The sequence below is a fragment of the Cyanistes caeruleus genome, chromosome 24 (genome assembly GCF_971803275.1).
Source record: "Cyanistes caeruleus chromosome 24, bCyaCae1.hap1.1, whole genome shotgun sequence".
In the NCBI taxonomy this organism is placed as follows: Eukaryota; Metazoa; Chordata; class Aves; order Passeriformes; family Paridae; genus Cyanistes; species Cyanistes caeruleus.
Window position 1 is genome coordinate 1,565,001 of NC_141724.1, and position 16,442 is coordinate 1,581,442.

General features: G+C 64.6%; 1 protein-coding gene across 7 annotated transcripts in view; it reads right to left on the bottom strand.

The window, feature by feature from the left end:
- PLEKHA6 (pleckstrin homology domain containing A6) overlaps window positions 1-14,677 on the bottom strand; it is a 48,491-nt gene extending 33,814 nt beyond the window's left edge. For 5 of the 7 annotated variants that reach the window (XM_086861595.1, XM_086861598.1, XM_086861594.1 and 2 more), the window contains exons 1-3: window positions 14,506-14,623; window positions 14,181-14,257; window positions 13,756-13,813 (exon numbers count right to left, since the gene is read on the bottom strand). In XM_086861595.1, coding sequence (XP_086717721.1) covers window positions 13,756-13,813; window positions 14,181-14,257; window positions 14,506-14,588 — 218 coding nt within the window. In that variant the 5' untranslated portion in view covers window positions 14,589-14,623. Of the gene's footprint in view, window positions 1-11,020; window positions 11,104-13,755; window positions 13,814-14,180; window positions 14,258-14,505 lie in introns of those variants that run through there. The other 2 variants (XM_086861597.1, XM_086861596.1) reach the window with 2 other exon arrangements.
- Window positions 14,678-16,442: the final 1,765 nt, after the last annotated feature.

Genomic DNA, 16,442 nt, shown 5'->3' on the forward strand with positions numbered 1-16,442 from the left:
CAGCAATCCCGGGCTGTTTACGAGCAGCAGCCGCCTGCTGCTTCCCGAGCTGCGATCCCGGCAGGAAGAGCTGCAGCTCCTGAGCCACCCTCTGCTGTCCGTCCCCGGATGGCTGGACAGGGCCACCAGCTGTCCCCAGAGACACCAGGGACACGCCAGGGCGCGGGGATGCTCCCCAGGAGAGGTGGGTGCAGCGCCCTGAGCCTCAGCATCCACCAAAGGCATTTTGGAAAAGCAGATTTGGAGAGGCTGGATGGACGGGGATGAGGCTCGGGCGGGAATTTCCTCTCCAGGGCCACCCCGGGGATTTTGGCCCCTGGGGACAGCACCTGCCACGTCCCGGGTATGAAAATCCCACCTCTGCAGCTCCCACAACAGCAAAAATCACCTTCCAGCAGCCCAAACATTGCTGGGGACGGAGCAGAGAACCTCCAGCACGGTCTGGAGCTCCTGCCAGCGCAGAGAGAGATTTGGGGGAGATGGAGGAGAAATTGGGAGCCTCTCCTTGGGTGTTTTGAATTCACAATCATCAAATTGGCCCCAAAAAGGAATTTTTTTCTTCATTTTTGTTTTGTTTAAAGCGAAGAAGGGACGGAGCCAAATCCCCCACGCCTTTCCCAGCCTCAGTTCCTGCCCCATCCACGCAAGGAAAGGCGCAGCCTCCACTCGCCCGCTCTGTGACCCCAACCCCACACCGAGCTTTGGGGGGACCCCAAAACGGGGGTTCAGCCTCTCCAACACCTCCCTGCTGCACCGAGCTTTTGGGGGGACCCCAAAATTGGAGGGTTCAGCCTCTCCAACACCTTCCTGTTGCACTGAGGATTTGGGGGATCCCAAAACGGGGGGTTCAGCCCTTGGAACACTTCCTTGCCCCACCGAGCTTTTGGGGGATCCCAAACTGGGGGGTTCAGCCCTTCCATCACCTCCCTGCCCCACCGAGCTTTTGGGGGGACCCCAAAACTGGGGGGTTCAGCCCCTCCATCACCCCCCTGCCTCTCACCGCGCCCCAGCAGCGGGACACGGAGCATCCCCCCCTCCTCTGCTCCAGCAACCCGAGCCTGAACCCAAGGTCCCGCTTATCTGGAGCACAAGCATGTCTGCTGATAAGGCCGGGAGTGAGATAAGGCCGCGGCAGCCTCGGCGCTATCAGCAAGCCTTCCTCCAGCCCTGCGCCCCAAGGCTGAGGGGTTCAGCACCCCCAAATCATCTCCCCCATCAACCTCTGGCTTTGAAACTTCCATCCCGTTCCCCTCCGCTCGTTGTTTCCTGATCGGGCAAAGCGTTGATTCGGGGGAAAAGGGGGGAAAAATTAAATTAAAGAGAATAAAAAGAAAACAAAAGCCGAGCGAAGCAGCCCGAGCGAATAACAAATAAATCACAAAGCAGAGCAAATAATGTGTCAGGGTTCCCCTGAGAGCAGCGCGGGGGGCACGCCCAGCCCGGCCGCGTTAGGTGAGCCGCAAAAACTGGAATTGCAAATCATCGCTGCTCAGCCGAGCTGAAAGGAGAGCCGGGGAAAACAAACCCGCGGCAGCGAGCGGGGGGCACGCGGACCTCACCTGGGGCTGGCACAACCTGAGCCTTCCTCCTCCTCCTCCTCCCCCTCCTCCTCCTCCTCCTCCTCCTCCTCCCCCTGAGCATCCCCCGAGGGCTCCCCGGGGAAGAGGAGGGGAACCCGGCCCGGGGAGGGGGGATCGGACCCAGGGGTCACCCCAAAAGCTGCGCCAAGCCCCGCTGACCGCCCCCTTCCCTCTGGGGCGGGCTGGCACCTTGGGTGGCGTTCCCGGGATGTCCCCCCGGGACCCCCCGCGCGTGGGGACCCCCGGCGGAGCCAGCCTGGGGGTGCTGCAGGAGGATTCAAGGGGAGGAAAGGCCAGGCCGCCCCCTCGGGTGGCGTTTGCCTGCCAGCGCCAGCGGCCGCGGCTCCGCTCGGGCGGGAGCGGGGGTGGCAGCAGGGGACAGGAGTGGGGACCCGCTGGTGACATCGCTGGGCTGGCAGGGGGTGGCTTTTGCTCTGGGGCAGGGCGGGAGCGGGGCAGGGGGACAGGGGAAAGGGGACGGTGCCACAGGGGTGACACTGGCAGAGGGGTGACACTGCCACACCGGGGTCACACTGCCACAGTGGGGTGACAATGCCACAGTGGGGTGACACTGCCACACCGGGGTCACACTGCCACAGCGGGGTGGCACTGGCAGAGCGGGGTGACACTGCCACAGCGGGGTGACAATGCCACAGCGGGGTGACACTGCCACAGAGGGGTGACACTGGCAGAGGGGTGACACAGGCAGAGGGGTGTGACACTGCCAGGGGGTGACACTGCCACACCGGGGTCACACTGCCACACTGGGGTCACACTGCCACACTGGGGTGACAATGCCACAGCGGGGTGACACTGCCACAGAGGGGTGGCACTGGCAGAGGGGTGGCACTGGCAGAGTGGGGTGACACTGCCACAGCGGGGTGACACTGGTAGAGTGGGGTGACACTGCTAGAGGGGTCACACTGCCACAGTGGGGTGACACTGCCACAGTGGGGTGACACTGCCAAGGGTGTGACACTGCCAGAGTGGTGACACCGCCACAGCGGGGTGGCACCGCCAGACGGGTGGCACCGCCACAGGGGACAAGCGAGGCCGAGGATGTCCCCAGAGCGCCCCGAAGGACGCGGGCGGTGCCAGCGCCCAGAGCAGCCGGGGCGCGCTGCCAGGCTGGCACACGCCACCGCCGGTGTCCCCAGTGCCACCACACCGCCCCTGTCTCCTGATATCCCCAAATCTCCTCGGGAGAGGCGCCAGGAGCCAGCGCAGCCCCCGCGACACCCGCGGGTGCCACCCCGGGGGCCCGGCCCGGGGCAGGGGAAGCGCTTTGGAGCGCGGGCCCGCCGCAGGACTGTTGCCTCATTAAAGAGCAATTACGGCTAATTACGTGATGGCAACACTCGAACGCCATCGGGAAATGGGGCGGCTGGCTGCCGGCGGGTGCGCGCGTGCACGGGAGCACGCATCCCACCCCCTTTCCCCCCCCAAAAAAAAACCACCCAACAAAAGCTCGGGAGCTCTCTGGAGCAGGGACACGGCACGAGCCTCTGATTCCCGCTGGGCGGGCTCCGTGCCTCAGTTTCCCCGGTGAGGGGTGCGTGTCCTGCTCTCAGCCTCGCCCCTGAGGCATCCGGAAACCCCGGGGCGCCCCTCCCCGCACCCCAAAATCACCCGCGGTGCCTCTGCCTCGGTGGGCAGCCCCCCAATCCCGCAGATCCCATCCTTGTCCAGCAGGGATGATCCCATGGGAATGGGGTTTGTGCTGTCCCTGCTGGGCCGGCCGCCAGCGGGGTTTGGTGGCACATGGGACAGGGTGGCACTGCCACTGCAGCCCCGCTGGCGGCCACCCCCTGCTCCTGGAGGCTGCAGAAGGCAGGAGAACTTCAGCCCATAAATCACATTCCTGCTCCTCTGGGGTGTGCCTGGAGCCGGAGGCCACCGAGGACACTGGGAAAGGGGACAGCCCGCCAGGAGCGGTCCCTCCAAACCCTCCCGGACCTCCAAAATCCTCCTGGGGATCCCTCTAAACCCTCTGGGGGGTCTCTCCAAACCCTCCCAGACCTCCAAAATCCTCCTGGGGATCTCTCCAAACCCTCCCAGACCTCCAAAACACTCCTGGGGGTCCCTCATGACCCTCCTGGGGTCCCTGCAGCCCCCCCGGTGCCCAGCCCGGGCTGTGGGGTCAGAGCCAGTGGGGTGGAATTTTCCAGCCGCTCCCCCCAGGCTGGGATGCTGTGCCAAGGCTCTGCCATGGGCGCAGCCCCTCCCCATCCTCACCTGTCCCATCCTCACCTGTCCCCCAGGTGTGGGGCAGCTCCGGGAAGCGCTGCCGAGCTCGGGGCTCGTCCCCGCGGGACCGGCCCGGCAGGGCTGGGAGGCGCCCGGGGCGGCCGGACCGGTCCCGGCTGTTCCACCGGAGCCCGACCCACGGCTCGGCATCTCCAGAGCTCCGGGACAGCCCCACGGAGCCACCCCTGCCCTCGGAGGCTGCTCGGTGCTGGCTGTCCCCAGCCCTGTCCCCATGGGTCACCGGCACCTCATCCCTCAGCTCAGCGCCCACCACGAGCGCTCCTGGAACTCCAAAATCTTGCTGGGGGTCTCTCCAAATCCTCCCAGACCTCCAAAACCCTTCTGGGGGTCTCTCCAAACCCTCCCAGACCTCCAAAACCCTTCTGGGGGTCTCTCCAAACCCTCCCAGACCTCCAAAACCATCCTGGGGGTCTCTCCAAACCCTCCTGGAACTCCAAAACCATCCTGGGGGTCTCTCCAAACCCTCCTGGAACTTCAAAATCCTGCTGGGGGTCTCTCCAAATCCTCCCAGACCTCTAAAACCATCCTGGGGGTCTCTCCAAACCCTCCTGGACCCCCAAATCCCTCTCAGGGCTGCTCCCGCCCCGGCTGCGCGTGGAGAGGGATCTCCCGCCCTGTCCCAGGGAATTCCAGCAGCCGCATCCCTGGGGTTTTTTTCCACCTGGATGCGACATCCAGGCCTCGGTGTGGCCGAGCTGCCGGAGCGCTCTGGAGAGCTCTGGGAAGGGGAAAACGGCGGCTCCGCGTTCCCGGAGCTGCAGCAGCAGCGGGAGAGGAACGGCAGCAGCGGGAATCCGGGAAGCGGCCGGAGGATGCAGGAAGCGGCCGGAGGATGCGGGAAGCGGCGGGAGGATGCGGGAAGCGGCCGGAGGATGCGGGAAGCGGCGGGAGGATGCGGGAAGCGGCCGGAGGATGCGGGAAGCGGCGGGAGGATGCGGGAAGCGGCAGCGGGAGGATGCGGGAAGCGGCCGGAGGATGCGGGAAGCGGCCGGAGGATGCGGGATGTTCGCTCCGGCACCGCCAGGACAAGCCCCGGGTCCCCCCAGGAGCGGGGACAGGCCGGGATGGTCCATAGGATGCGGGTCCTGTCCCCGCTCCGGGAACAAAGGGATGCTCCGAGAGGCTCCGGAGGGATTTGGGAGCAGCTGCGCGGCCACGGCGGGGCGGGAGCTGCGCCGGGATTGTGACAAATCCCAGAGTCTGGAGAGGCCGGGGAGATGGGCTGGGGGGGAAACGGCGTGGGGGGATCGCGGAGACGGCGCGGGGATGATGGATACGGCACGGGAATGATGGAAACAGAGTGGGGAAATCATGGACACGGCCCGGGAATTATGGACATGGCACGGGAATGGTGGATACGGCACGGGGGGATCATGGGCACGGCGTGGGGGTTCTGGATACTGCACGGGGATTATGGAAACAGCGTGGGGAAATCATGGACACGGCCCGGGGATCATGGACAAGTCGTTGGGGTTCTGGACACGGCCCAGGATCACGGAGACGGCACGGGAATGATGGATACAGCACGGGAATGATGGATACGGCATGGAAATTGTGGATACGGCACGGGGGGATCATGGACACTGCGTGGAAGGATCAGGGACACGGCCCGGGAATGATGGAAACAGCCCGGGAATGATGGATGCAGCCCGGGAATGATGCAAACAGCCCGGGAATGATGGATGCAGCACGGGAATGATGGAAACAGCCCGGGAATGATGGAAACAGCCCGGGAATGATGGATGCAGCACGGGAATGATGGAAACAGCCCGGGAATGATGGATGCAGCACGGGAATTACGGGAGCCGCGTGGGGGGATCACGGACACGGCCCATCCCCGGCCCGCGGGGTGTTCGGAGCGCGGCGTCTGTCGCCGGCCTGACAAACACATACAAAAGGCGTCTCATTATCCCCTAATTAGTGCTTTGCCAGCTCCTGCAATTAACACCCGTGCAGGCGGCTGATGTTGAGGTAAACAGAGGGTTTGAAGCGCCCCGGAGAGCCGGGGGGTCCTGGCGGGGTGTTCGGACCACCCGTGGGCCGAGTCCAGAGGGTCCCGCTGAGCTCCAGAGCCCCCCGGGAGAGCCGGGCAGGGAGCAGGGACACCTCCCGCTATCCCAGGCTGCTCCAAACGCCGTGATCCCGGACCTGGACACTTCCAGGGATGGGACAGCCGCTGCTTCTCTGGGAAAATCATACCAGGGCGTCCCCACCTTCACAGGGAAGAATTCCTTCCCAAAATCCCATCCCTCTGGCAGTGGGAAGCCATTCCCTGTGTCGTGTCCCTGCATCCCTTGTTCCACGTCCATCTCCAGCTCTCCTGGAGCCTCTTCAGGCCTCTCTGAGCTCTCCCTGGAGTTTTCTCTCTCCTGGCCTGGTTCCAAGCAGAGATGCTCCAACCCTTGGAGCACCTCCGTGACCTCTGGACTCGCTCCAGCAGCTCCGCTTTCTCCCAAAACGAGCCCATGAGTCAGGAGCAGCCAGGATTGGGCTCGGGGCTGTGGCTCCTGCCCCGGAGGAGGCCGAGCCTCCCGTCCTCCTGCACAGCCGGCTGCTCATTCCCTGGAAACATCAAAGGAGGCACCCAGGTCTTAAATGGCCTTTCTCCGGCTGACCCAGAAACGCGGATCAAGAGCTGCCTCATCCCTTAATTGAGAAGTTGGTGACTTTGAGTCTTTATTAAAGAGCTTTAGTGAATTCGCAGATTAAGGGCACAACCGGCCGCTGCCTCCATCCAGCCTCATTCCCTGCCACCATCCAGCCCGATCCCGGCACGCCGGAGCCACCTCGCCCCGCAGCCGCTGCTCCGGAGCCTTCTCCCTGCTCCAGCCTGGAGCTCTGGAGCTCTGGAGCTCTGGACAGGCCCTAGGAGGGTTCCCTGTGCTGCTGCGCTGAGGAGAAATCGAAATCAAACCCAATCCGAGCTGAAAATCAGCGCTGCCCGCACAGAACAACCCAATCCCGGGGGATTTTCCAGTTTGGGATGGTGGAAGGAGGAGGCAGGGCTGGAAGGGGGGGCTCCACACGTGCCCCCTCCCTCCTTCCCTCCCTCCCTCCGCCTGCAGGTTTCCATCTGCCCGTGCCCCGTGCTCCTCAGCGCTGCCAGGAAAAACAGGGATGTTTTGGATCATCGCCTGCCCGCGGGCTGTGGGAAGGGGCTGCCGGCGGGGCAGGACTTCCCTGGGTGGGCGTAGAGCTGCGAGCTCCGGGGAGGAAGGAGGCTGGAGAGGAGGCAGCGCGTTCCTCAAGGCGCTGTTCCTGCCTGCTGCTGCGGATTCGCGTGTTTTCCAGGGAAAACAGGGCTGGGAGATGCTACTACCGAATCCTGGGAGAGGCAGAGAGAGCAGGAGCTGCTCCCGCTTCCAGCCGAGCTCTGGGAGGAATCCCAGCCCGGCTGATTCCCGGGGGGGCACGGATGGAGCAGAAAATCACCCCTGGCCCTGCCTGCCTGGCTCAGGAGGCCTGGGGGGGATTAAAAACCCCTCGCTGGCCCAGCTGGGGTGGGTTTTGTGCCCGAGGCCGGGGCTGGCAGTGGCCCCACGACACTCGCACACACGCGTGGACACACTGGCGCACTCACCCGCGTCACGGTGACACACGGCCGGGGCCACACTGCTGTCCCTTGTCCCTTCCCCAGCGGTCCCCTCGTGGCGTCCCTGGCACCGCGGCCTCACCCAGGAGGTGCCAGCCGTGTCCTTCACCCTCCTCTGCCTCATCCCCGCCAGCCCGGCGGCTGCTCCCGCCTGTTTCTATGGGAACTCGGCAGGAAAACGCGGTTGGCAGCGCCAGCCCGCTGGATGTCACCCTGTCACCCTGTCACCTGCCTCTGCGCACCTGGGGCCCCTCGCCACAACCCTGGGGGATGTCCCTGGCAGCCAGCAGGGCACCGGTGGCCCGGAGCAGCACGATGGGTCCCCATGGTGATTTGGGGGCCCCCCCGAAAACACCGGCTGTCCATAAAGGCCGGGTTTTGTGCTTCCCGTGGGATTTTTATTGCAGGGATTTTAATTCCTCAGCCATCCCCTCTCTGGGAGCCCTAATCCCGGCTCTGCGTCCCCAAGGGGGTGGCTCGAGGTGGGCGCCAGGTGTCCCCGGGCCGCGGCTCTGCCAGGCCGAGGAGGGATGGAGCTGCCTTGGGAAGCGTTTCCCGGCCAAGGGAAGGGGACAAGAGGGACGGCTGCGGGTCCGAGAGGGACAGGAGCTTCAGAGCCGGACAGGAGCTCTCCTTTCCCGTGAGGAAACACCAGCGGGGCCCAGGGGAAGGATCTGGAGCAGCCACACGCGCACACCGAGCCCGGTGTGGGCAGGGCTGAGCATCCCGGGACGAGCTCAGCGCCGGGGATGCAGAGTCGGATTCACGGTGGGGTTCATGGAGGGATCACAGTGGGATCACAGTGGGATCACAGTGGGATCACAGTGGGATTCATGGAGGGATCACAGTGGGATCACAGTGGGATTCACGGCGGGATCACAGTGGGATTCACAGTGGGATTCATGGAGGGATCACAGTGGGATCACAGTGGGATCACAGTGGGATCACAGTGGGATTCACAGTGGGATTCATGGAGGGATCACAGTGGGATCACGGCGGGATCACAGTGGGATTCACAGTGGGATTCATGGAGGGATCACAGTGGGATCACAGTGGGATTCACGGCGGGATTCATGGAGGGATTCACGGTGGGATTCATGGAGGGATCACGGTGGGATCACGGTGGGATTCATGGGGGGATCACGGTGGGATTCATGGAGGGATCACAGTGGGATCACAGTGGGATCACAGTGGGATTCATGGAGGGATCACAGTGGGATCACAGTGGGATTCACGGCGGGATTCATGGAGGGATCACGGTGGGATCACAGTGGGATTCATGGGGGGATCACGGTGGGATTCATGGAGGGATCACAGTGGGATTCATGGAGGGATCACAGTGGGATTCATGGAGGGATCACAGTGGGATTCATGGAGGGATCACAGTGGGATTCATGGAGGGATCACGGTGGGATCACAGTGGGATTCATGGGGGGATCACGGTGGGATTCATGGAGGGATCACAGTGGGATTCACGGATAGATTCATGGAGAGATTCATGGAGGGATTCACAAAGGGATCACAGTGGGATCACGGTGGGGTTCATGGGGGGATTCATGGGGGGATCACGGCGAGATTCATGGTGGGATTCATGGGGGGATTCATGGAGTGATCACAGTGGAATTCATGGAGGGATCACGGCGGGATCACGGCGGGACTCATGGGGGGATCACAGTGGCATCATGGAGGGATTCATGGAGGGATTCATGGGGGGATTCATGGAGGGATCACAGTGGGATCACGGCGGGATTCATGGGGGGATTCATGGAGGGATCACAGTGGGATCATGGTGGGATTCATGGGGGGGATTCATGGGGGGATTCACGGAGGGATCATGGTGGGATTCATGGGGGGGATTCATGGGGGGATTCATGGAGGGATCACAGTGGGATCATGGTGGGATTCATGGGGGGGATTCATGGGGGGATCACGGAGGGATCATGGTGGGATTCATGGGGGGGATTCATGGGGGGATTCATGGAGGGATCACAGTGGGATCATGGTGGGATTCATGGGGGGGATTCATGGGGGGATCACGGAGGGATCATGGTGGGATTCATGGGGGGGATTCATGGGGGGATTCATGGAGGGATCACAGTGGGATCATGGTGGGATTCATGGGGGGGATTCATGGGGGGATTCATGGTGGGATCATGGTGGGATTCATGGGGGGGATTCATGGGGGGATTCACGGAGGGATCACAGCAGGATCACGGCGGGATCCACGGAGGGATCACAGCAGGATCGCGGCGGGCTGCAGGCTCTCCTGCAGACGCGCAGGAGTGGGAGCAAGCAGCGGGGTGCTGCCGATCCCCGGCTGCAGAGCCGCACGCAGCGCCGCAGCCAGCCTGGAGGGATGAATCCTGCAGCAAACGCCAGCCCCGGCTCGCTCCGTTCCCGGCGCTCCCCGCACCCCGCCGTGGCCACCGGCGCCCTCCCGCTGCCCTCCCCGCGGCGGGGATTAACGGAGCGGCTCCCGCGGCCATCTGGAGCGGGGGGCCGGCCCCCCTGCAGCCGAGGGACCGCGGCCGTGTCACCGGGGGGCGGCAGGGCCGGGTGGCGCGGAGCCCTCGGGGGCGGCCAAGAGCCCGCACGGAGGTGACGGAGGGACCGGACCCCCCCGGCCCGCGGTCAGCCGTGGGGTCCCCGGCGAGCCCCGAGGGGCGGCCGGTCCGGCCCCTTCCGCTGGGGTTTAATAGACTCGTGGCGTATTAACATCCCCATCATGTGATGAATCCGAGGCTGTTTCCCTCCGAGCTGCGAGCGGCTCAACAAAGCTGCGATTGAGGGCTCGGGGCAGCGGCGGCTGCGGCTCGAGCGTCTCCGGCACCGCCAGACTCCCCCCGGTGCAGGGGGGGCCCGGAGCGGCGGCGCTGCCCTTCCTCCCGGCCCAGGAGGAGGAGGAGGAGGGGGAGGAGGAGGAGGATGGCTCTCCGCTGGCAGCAGGCAGCGAAAGGAGCCGCGGAGCCAAGGGAAGGTCTCGGCTTCCCTGGGAAGCGCCAGACGACATCTCCCAGCCCCATCCATCACAGCCCGGCCCCAGCGCAGCGCGGGGGCCAGCGCGGCTCGCGGCGCTGGGGGTCCGGCCCTTCCGAGCCCCCCCTTTCACCAGGATGGGCTTTGGGGGGGCTGAGCCAGCGATTAACGGGGCTCCCCCAAAGCCTGGGCGCTGCTCTGCCCCGGAGAGCCGGGGCCAAGCCCGGGAGGTCCAAACCCAGGGGGTCCCGGCCCGCAGCGTTTGGGGTTTTGGGGACACAAAGCAGCCCACCGCCCGTAAACACACGGCGGGGACAGCTCGGGGGGGCTCACTCGTCACCCCGAGTTCGGCACGGGGGGCAGGGGCTGCAGGGGCAGCCCCCCGGGCAGCCGGGGGGTGCCGACCCCCACAGCGCGCCCTGCTCTGCCCATGGGGCCGGAGCGCAGCCCCCCCTCTTCCCTAAAAGAGCCCCCCCAGCACCATGAGGGGATGCGCTGCCGCTCCGCGCCCCCCGCTCAGCGCCCGCGAGGAGGAGGAGGAGGAAGAGCGGAGGAGGAGGAGGAGGAGGAGGAGGAGGAAGGGAGCCGCGCCGGAGGCACTCACCGTGCGGGGCGGGCAGCGGCCGGTCCCCCCCCGCTGCCTACGGGCGCAGCATCTTCCCGGCCATCCCCAGCCCGAGCCCGAGCCCGAGCCGGAGCGGGAGCCGCAGCCGGAGCTGGGCATGCTCGGGGGCCACCGAGCGGCACGTGACGCCGGGCTGGCACCGAGCGGGGCGGGGGGGCCGCGCCGCCCCCACCGCCCCCCACCTCCGCAGCCCCCGGGGGGACCGCCCCGACCCCCTCTGTGCCGCGGCGAGGGGACCCGAGAGCCTGCGAGGGGGCTGGAGAGCGCTGCCCACCCCGCACACACCCCCTGCATCCCGCGGGGAGCAGCCCGGATCGCGCTGCTCCCGCATCCCAGAGCCCGGGGACAGCCTGGATCCGCATCCCAGAGCCCGGGGACAGCCTGGATCCGCATCCCAGAGCTCGGGGACAGCCTGGATCCGCATCCCAGAGCTCGGGGACAGCCTGGATCCGCATCCCAGAGCCCGGGGACAGCCTGGATCCGCATCCTAGAACCCGGATCCGCATCCCAGAGCTCGGGGACAGCCTGGATCCGCATCCCAGAGCACGGGAACAGCCTGGACTCGCATCCAGGAGCTTGGGGACAGCCTGGATTCGCATCCCAGCAGCAGGGACCTGCTTCCCTGCAGGAACCGCACTTCCCTGCGCATCCCCGTGTCGGGGGACAGAGGGGATCCTGCTCCCTTTCCTGCATCCCAGCCTCGGACAATGCTCCCCGGGCATGCCAGCGCTGGGACGGCGGACGGAGAGTTCCCTGCATCCCCGCTGGATGCCAGGACATCCCTCCGCATCCCTGGGACCGCGCATCCCGCGGATCCTGCTCCGGGCGGGTGTGGAACCCTGGGGAGCGGGGCGGGATCTGCACCCCGGCACTGCAGGACAGCTCAGCTGCTGCCCGGGGTGGCTCAGGAGGGGCTGGCAGGAGCCTGCTCAGGTCCCCGGCCCGGCCCGAGCTGGGCACGGAGGCACTGCAGGCTGCAGCCACGGCACCGTGCCCCGATCACTGCCCTCACTGTGCCTGTCCCAGCTGCCAGGCCCCCGCTGGCACCTGCCCGCACCCAGCTCGGGCTCAGACCCTGCAGGGACCTTCCCTCCTGGGCCTGGGGACAGCCACGGGCGCTCCGGGAAGGAAAAACCAGCCCTTGATCCTATAATCCCCCCCATTAGCCACGGGGCATTAGGGGCAGGGCAGCGGGGTGGCTTTCACTGGGTCCCCACCCTCCCTCCCTGCCAGCCCACAGCAGGACCCAAAACTGCGCTTGTCCCCTCCCCAAAGCCACTGTCCCCTTGCTCTGCAGGCAAGCTCCACATCCCACTGCCCCCCTGCTTCCCGTGAGACCCCCCAAAAGGGTCCAGAAAGCCCAGCAGAACCCGGGGAGCTCTTGGGGGAGCCCCCCAGCCGAACCAGACAGGCCGAGCACCCCAATTTGGTCCCCAGTCATTCCCTGTTCCCTTAACGGCGCAGCAGCAGCTGCTGGAGCAGCCCCCATCCCAAAGCCAGGGACACAGCGGGGCCTTTCCTCCTGCAGGCAGAGCTGGGGGCAGGATTGGGATGAAAAATCCCACGGGAGCAGCGCGAGAAGGCACTGGGTGCTGCCCGGCATCCCTCGGAGCTTCCCTTCTCCACAGCCGGGCCCGGTGCCACCCCCGGAGGACAACGGCCACCACTCGGTCCCCTGGGCCCCGGCTGGGGCTGGACCCTTCCCCAGCCCTGGCCTGGTGGTCACCACCTTCCAAACGCATTCCCTGTTCCGCTGTGACATTCCAGTGGAGCTCAGGGAAGGTGGTCCCTGACCCCGAGGTCACAGTTCCAGCTCCACCTGGAGGCTCCTGGAGCAGCCCCGGCCCTTTCCCTGCTCCGCTGTGACATCCCCGGGTCCTGGGGTACACATGGAAGGTGCTCCCCGACTCCAAGGACACAGCCCCGGCCCATTCCCCGGCATTCCCAGTCCTGGGACACGCAGAAAAGATCCCAACCGAGGTCCCAGCTCCAGCCGCACCCGGAGGCTCCCGGAGCATCCCCAGCCCCACTCCCGGCTCCGTCTGGAGCTGCCTCAAGGACGCCTCGTCCGCTCTGCCCAGATTAGAGCGGCTGATCCCGGCGCTCTGCTCCAGCCCGCCGGGGGATCTTTGCTCTCTTTGCCGGGTTTTTATTGCTGTCTGGGCGCACAGGGAAAGCTCCGGGTGCCAGATAGGGACGGGCTCAAAGATCCCGTCTGGAACTGCCTCACCCGGCAGGAGCCGGAGCCCCACGCGAGGCGAGGCACAGCCTGCAGCTCTCAGCCTGTCTAGACACCAAAATCGCCTCGCCACGGCCCCAGTCCCAGCACCGGAGGCAAGGAAGGGGCGAGAGGGAACGGGGAACAACGCGCTGGGATGAACCGGGAGCAGCGCCTGGGGCTGGAGCCTCCCCGGGCCGCGCTCCTGCTGCCTCAGCCCGGCCAGCACAGCCAGCTCCGGGGCCCCGCAGGAATTCCCCGCTGGGCTCCGGGGGATGTTTCCCTGCGGGAGGACGCGGAGCAGGGGGTGACCGGCTCGTCCACCCCAGCCCGGAGCTCCCCGGAGCCTCCCAGGAGAATTTTGCATCGGGAACGGGCGTTTGGCGCAGGAGCTGCAGGTGCCGAGCCCAGGGCTGGGGCCGGTCCTTCCCCATCCCAGGGAGCTGCAGCATCCCGGGATGCAAAAGCTTCTCCCCCCCGGCTCTTTCCCACTTACTTGATGAAGTAGAGGCCCCCGTGCATCGTGGTGTCCACCTCCCAGCCTCGGGGCAGCCCTGCGGGGACAGGCCAGGAGCGGGGTCACCTCCCTGTCCCCCCCGGGAGCACCCCCTGGAGAAGGGCAGGATGCTGCGGGCGGGGATTCAGGGCTGACGGCGACGCTTTGCGCTCAAACTGCATTTTTGGAGAGGTTCGAGGCCCCCCCCTCGTCAGAGACCACAGGAGGGAAGGGAAAATCCACCAGGAATCTCTCCAAAAATAAAAACCCCAACCCACGCTGGGGAGAGACATCACCTGGTACAACCCCCCCAGCCCTCCCCGGCTGCACACAGCTCCCGCTGGCTCCGTTTTTGGGGGGTCTCCTTTGCATTCCCGGAAGATTTCAGTCCACATTTCCCATTTCCTGGCTTTCCCGAGCCTCACCTGCGCAGGAGAAGTGCCCGCTCTGGATGGAGTAGCCCGTGCCGGGGTGCACCCAGCTGGTGGATTTGGTGTCGTCGCTGTCAAGGACAAGGACAGAGGGGCTGTCAGCACCCCCGGGGGGGCTCAGCACCCCATTCCCACCTCTGGGCACCACGGGGGGTGGAACTTCTCCAGCCAAACGGGGGGAGTTTGGGCCGGAGGAGAACCGCGACAGCAGCGACCCCAAGAAGGGAGAATCAGGAGGACAAGCAGGGCAGGAGGAAGCTCTCGTTTGCAGCCCAAAGCGAGCCCCCCGCCCTTTTTTTGCAGCCCCCCAGGAGCGTACTCGATGAAGAAGATCCGCCCGTCCCCGCAGACTCCGTAGGTCCACCTGCCCGGCAGGTCCAGCCAGTCGATGTCATCCCCCATGGGGGTGGCACGGCGGGCACGGAGCAGCCCGGGCACGGAAGCCGGCCCGGGAAATGCCCCGCGAGTCCTCGGGAGCAAAGCTCAACCCTTCCAGCCCGGCTCTGTGCGCTGCCAATAACCCGCGAGGGAGGGAAAAGGAAAGAAAAAAAAAAAAATTCCCCGACCAAACCCATGGAGTTTAACCCCTTCGGAGCCGGCAGGGCACCCTCCCCGTGACTCTGCAGGGCCAGCCCATCGCTGCGCTTCCTCCAGTGCCTACTCGCTGTAATTACCATCAATTAACTGGAGGTGAGTAATTATGGAGTTGTTACTTCCCTCTCCTGTTCGTTTGGAACAATGTGGGATTCTTCTGGCCCCGTGTGATGTGGCGGCCAAGCCGTATTTAGGGCACCCTGATGATTATCTGCGGCACTCCTGGGGCTGCCCAGCGGGGATTTGCTCTCGCAGCCCTCAATTAAAAAATGTCTTTTAAGGCCAAAGGTGGGGTCTGGGAGGCTCCTGGGCCGCTGACTGAAGGAGCCAATTCGCCCTCCCTGCCTCAGCGGCGCCTTCCCAAAGCTGCTCGTGGCACCGGCAGGGAGATGCTGGCTCGGGAGAAGCCTCGGAGGGGGAAAAGAAGGGGGAAAAAAACACCCCAAAATTTCCTGCTTCCCAAAAAAACTCCCTGGTTGTCAAAGCAGGGATTTTAGGATTAAGGTTGGAAGAGATTTCCAAGATCAAGGTGAATATTTGACCGAGCACTCTGCCACTGAAGCATTTCAGGGCTTTTCCTGCTCAGTCCCCACATCAGAGCAGCTCCCCGCTGGGATTTGGGGAAACCAGTTCCCCGAAAGCTTTTCCAGGAGTTCTTTGAACCACTGGATGAGAAAAACACGTCTGGTCGGTCCCTTTGGGAGAGCAGCCGATGGCACCTGGAAAAGCTGCCACCGTCCTGGGCATGGCTTCACCTGGAAAAGCTCCCCCATTCCCTGGGCATGGCTTCACCTGGAAAAGCTCCCCCATTCCCTGGGCATGGCTTCACCTGGAAAAGCTCCATTCCCTGGACATTTTCACCTGGAAAAGCCCCATTCCCTGGGCATTGTTTTACCTGGAAAAGCTCCCCCATTCCCTGGGCAGTTCCACCTGGAAAAGCTCCATTCCCTGGACAGTTTCACCTGGAAAAGCTCCCCCATTCCCTGGACAGTTTTACCTGGGAAAGCCCCATTCCCTGGGCATTGTTTTACCTGGAAAAGCTCCCCCATTCCCTGGATAATTTCACCTGGAAAAGCCCCATTCCTTGGGCATTGTTTTACCTGGAAAAGCTCCCCCATTCCCTGGAGTTTCACCTGGAAAAGCTCCCCCATTCCCTGGAGTTTCACCTGGAAAAGCTCCCCCATTCCCTGGGCAGTTCCACCTAGAAATCTCTGTTCATTCCACGGAATCTGGGAATACCAGCAGGGCTTTTGGTTTCCATGGAATCCCAGACTGGTTTGGGTTGGGAGAGACCTTAAAGCTCATCCAGTGCCACGGGCAGGGACATTTTCCATATCCCAGATTAATCCAAGCCCTCTCCAGGCTGGCCCAGGACGCTTCCAGGGATGGACATCCAGTGTTATCCACAGGGATCCATCCCCTCGGGCGACTTTGCCGTGATTCCCAACACAAATCCCAAACTCCCACCCTCCCCATCCATCCTTGACTGCGCCCCAAATTCCTCGTTTTTCCCCCAAAGGAGGAGCAAGACAGGGAAGTGGAGGGATCTGGGATTGAGGGAAATAAATCAGGAGCTCAGGCTGGAGCTGGGTTCAGGGCTGTGGTGATTCCCAGGATGCCCAAATTCCATCCCCTGTCCAAGACAGGCGGATTCGCTGCCTT